The sequence below is a fragment of the Pecten maximus genome, chromosome 17, assembly GCF_902652985.1.
Source record: "Pecten maximus chromosome 17, xPecMax1.1, whole genome shotgun sequence".
Lineage (NCBI taxonomy): Eukaryota > Metazoa > Mollusca > Bivalvia > Pectinida > Pectinidae > Pecten > Pecten maximus.
The window spans coordinates 12,791,589-12,794,806 of NC_047031.1; the positions used below are offsets into that span (position 1 = coordinate 12,791,589).

Sequence of the window (3,218 nt, forward strand, 5' to 3'; positions counted from 1 at the left end):
CGTGGAACCTCTTGGGCAGTGTACCCTCAAGGTCACAAACCCCCGTACTAGCGTTGAATCCAGTGTGACTTTCATTGTTGTACCTAACGGACTCACCAACCTATTAGGTCTGAAGACTATTCAGGAACTTGGTTTTGTAACCATTAATGATGACCGTTTCATTTCACAAGTCGTGAAAACCCCACATAAGCTTGGTGATTTAGGTGAAGCAACCCTACGTACTGATGGGAGCATTCCAGCCAAAGTCTTACCGTGCAGGAAGGTGCCCCTAGCTATTCAGGCTTCGGTAAAAGAGGAGCTTGATCGACTGCAGGATACTGGAGTACTCGTTCCTGTGACCGAACCAACACAGTGGGTCAGCCAGATGGCTGTTGTACACAAAACTAATGGAAAGTTGAGACTGTGTATAGATCCCCAACCACTTAATACTGCGTTAATGCGTGAACATTATCGACTACCTGTACTAGATGACATATTGCCAAAATTGAAGGATGCCAAAATATTCAGCAAACTTGACATCAAAGAAGCTTATTGGCATGTGCGGTTGGACAAACAGTCAAGCTTGCTCACAACAATGATTACGCCATTTGGTCGATACCGGTGGACCAGACCGCCATTTGGTCTGAAGGTCTCCAGTGAGATATTCCAGCGGAAATTAGATGAAGCCCTGAGTGACATTGATGGTGTTTTCAGTGTCGTGGATGACATCATCGTACCAGGTTGTGGTCCTGACCTCGTCTCCGCCCAACGTGATAATCATTTTTTTTGGCAGAAACTTTGGAACCAATCCGAGCTCTTACCCGAAAAGGAACGCCTTGGAACTGGTCTGTTGATTGTGAGAAGGCGTTCAGATTACTTAAGCAAAAGCTGACCACTACACCATGTCTTGCATATTTTGACCCTGATAAGGAGGTTGTCTCACAAGTCGACAGCAGCAAGGATGGTATCGGAGCCGTACTTCTACAGGAAGGGAGACCCGTAGAATACGCGTCCAGAGCTCTTACGGTGTCAGAGAGAAAATGGGCTCAAATAGAAAAAAAAGCTTTGTCAGTGCTCTATGGTCTTGAGCGTTTTGACCAATATACATATGGGAGAAACGTCACGGTGCAGAACGATCACAAACCTTTGGCCGCCATTCTGAAAAAACCTCTGAGTATGGCGCCAAAGCGTCTACAGGACATTATGATGAGATTCCATAGATATGATGTGGAGTTTGAGTTTGTGAAAGGAGTCAACCTGTTGATCGCCGACACTTTGAGTAGAGCTTACCTGGACTCGACGGATGGAAACCGTGATGAACGTGTTCGCATTCTGACCGTGAATGTGTTTGGTGACATCCCAGATGCTAGGATTTCTGAAGTTAGAGAAGCCACAGCAAATGATTCAATCCTGCAAGCATTAATGACTCTTGTCATTGAAGGTTGGCCTACAAGAAGACAGGATTTGCCCCCTGGTGCCGCCGCATATTTTGATTTGCGTGAAAGCCTGTCAGTTGTTGATGGAATTATAATGAGGGGAGAATCTATAGTAATTCCTCAAAGTCTCCGAGCAGACATGAAATCGCGTTTACACAGTGCACATCTTGGCTACCATAGTATGCTCAGGAGAGCCCGGTCAACGATATTCTGGCCCGGTATGTCAGCCGACATCAAGCAACTTGCTGATGCCTGTGAAATTTGTCAGGAGATGAAACCGCGAAATGCGCCAGAACCGCTTACACAGCACACTGAAGGAGCAAAACCCTGGGACAAGATAGGACTCGATTTGTGTCAAGTACAAGGGAAAGACTACCTTATAGCCGTAGATTACTACTCGCATTTCATTGAGTGTGACTTGCTTACTACGACAACAAGTGCACGTGTCATATCATTCGTAAAGAAACATTGTGCTCGCTATGGCGTCCCAAAGATGATTGTGTCAGATGGAGGACCTCAGTTCTCAAGCAGTGAATTTAAACATTTTGTCAGTCATTGGGGAATTAATCATGTGATGTCGTCTCCAATGCATCAACAAGCCAATGGTAAAGCCGAGTCCGCCGTCAAGGTCATGAAGAACCTGTTATTGAAAACTCTTGTTGAAGGGAAGGACCCATATGAAGCAATATTGGAACAACGTAACACACCCAGACAAGATACTGGTGTCAGTCCAGCGCAGGTAATGTTTGGAAGGACAACTCGAACATTCATTCCCAGTCTATGTCAGGATACCTCAACCTCAGTGCCAAATGCTGAAATTAACAGGAAACGCGAAGCGCGTCGACAATCTGTGAAAAGGACATTTGACAGGAAGTCGCATCCATTACGCGCACTCAAAAATGGACAAACCGTTTACTTCCAGCATCTAGAGGGAGAGCGATGGAAACTCGGGACAGTGAAAGAAAGGACTGCCTCGAAATCTTACACTGTTTGTGGTCCAGATGGTGGTGTATATCGTAGGAACCGCGTCCACATGAGGCCGACATCCATACTACCGCGTCCTCGCGAAGTGTCTCCAAATCGCGTACCAGATACTGTCTCTCAAAACATGTCGCAGAAAGACTCCGTGGAGCCTACTAAATTCATGTCGTCTCATGATCAAATCTCTAGTAAAAGTGAAACCAAGAAACCTACCACAAGTGGCACAGCTATGACAGTGATGGAACCGTTACCAACAGGAAGTACCCGACCTAAGCGTGATTCCAAACCGCCAGTGTACTTAAAGGACTTTGTTACTTAATTTCGCGTTATTAGATACTGTGTTTCAGTTACAGACTGTGACTGTGCTCGATTCTTTAAGAGACTGTTCAAATATTTTAGTTGTGATCATAGTAGGACTGTCAAGTTAAACAGTTCATGGTGAATCATTCAGTTATTGGTTAAAGTTCATGTTAGAGACTGTTGCAATTTATTTTGTTTGTTTCAAAGTAATATATGATATTTTGAGCAATTGTGTTCAGACTCCTACAAAAGTAATGCTCATAAGATCTGTATGAAAATCTCAGTTCAATTTTATAGAGAGTTAAAAATGTTTGGTAGTCAGGTCTAGGAAAAGTACTATTTTTGAAATACTTTCAAAATTATTGGAGAAGAAGGGATGTTAATGATATATGCGTTCCGCATTGTCGGATTTGTAAATTAATACAACCGATTCTGTAATTTGTATTACCCGCTTCCCATGATGCTGTGTGTATTAACTATGGCTGCCTGACAGACAAGCCTCGTGTTATGAATGCACACACA

At 44.0% G+C, this 3,218-nt stretch overlaps 1 protein-coding gene across 1 annotated transcript; it reads left to right on the plus strand.

Moving 5' to 3' along the window:
• Positions 1-1,155: 1,155 nt before the first annotated feature.
• LOC117315114 (uncharacterized protein K02A2.6-like) lies at positions 1,156-2,715 on the plus strand. The gene has a single exon (XM_033869258.1). It carries the CDS (start codon positions 1,156-1,158, stop codon positions 2,713-2,715), a length of 1,560 nt encoding a protein of 519 aa, XP_033725149.1.
• The last annotated feature ends 503 nt before the right edge of the window (positions 2,716-3,218 follow it).

What these genes read in the sequence shown, in the direction of transcription:
- LOC117315114 (XM_033869258.1), top strand. Translation starts at nt 1,156, where the DNA reads ATGGCGCCAAAGCGTCTACAGGACATTATGATGAGATTCCATAGATAT.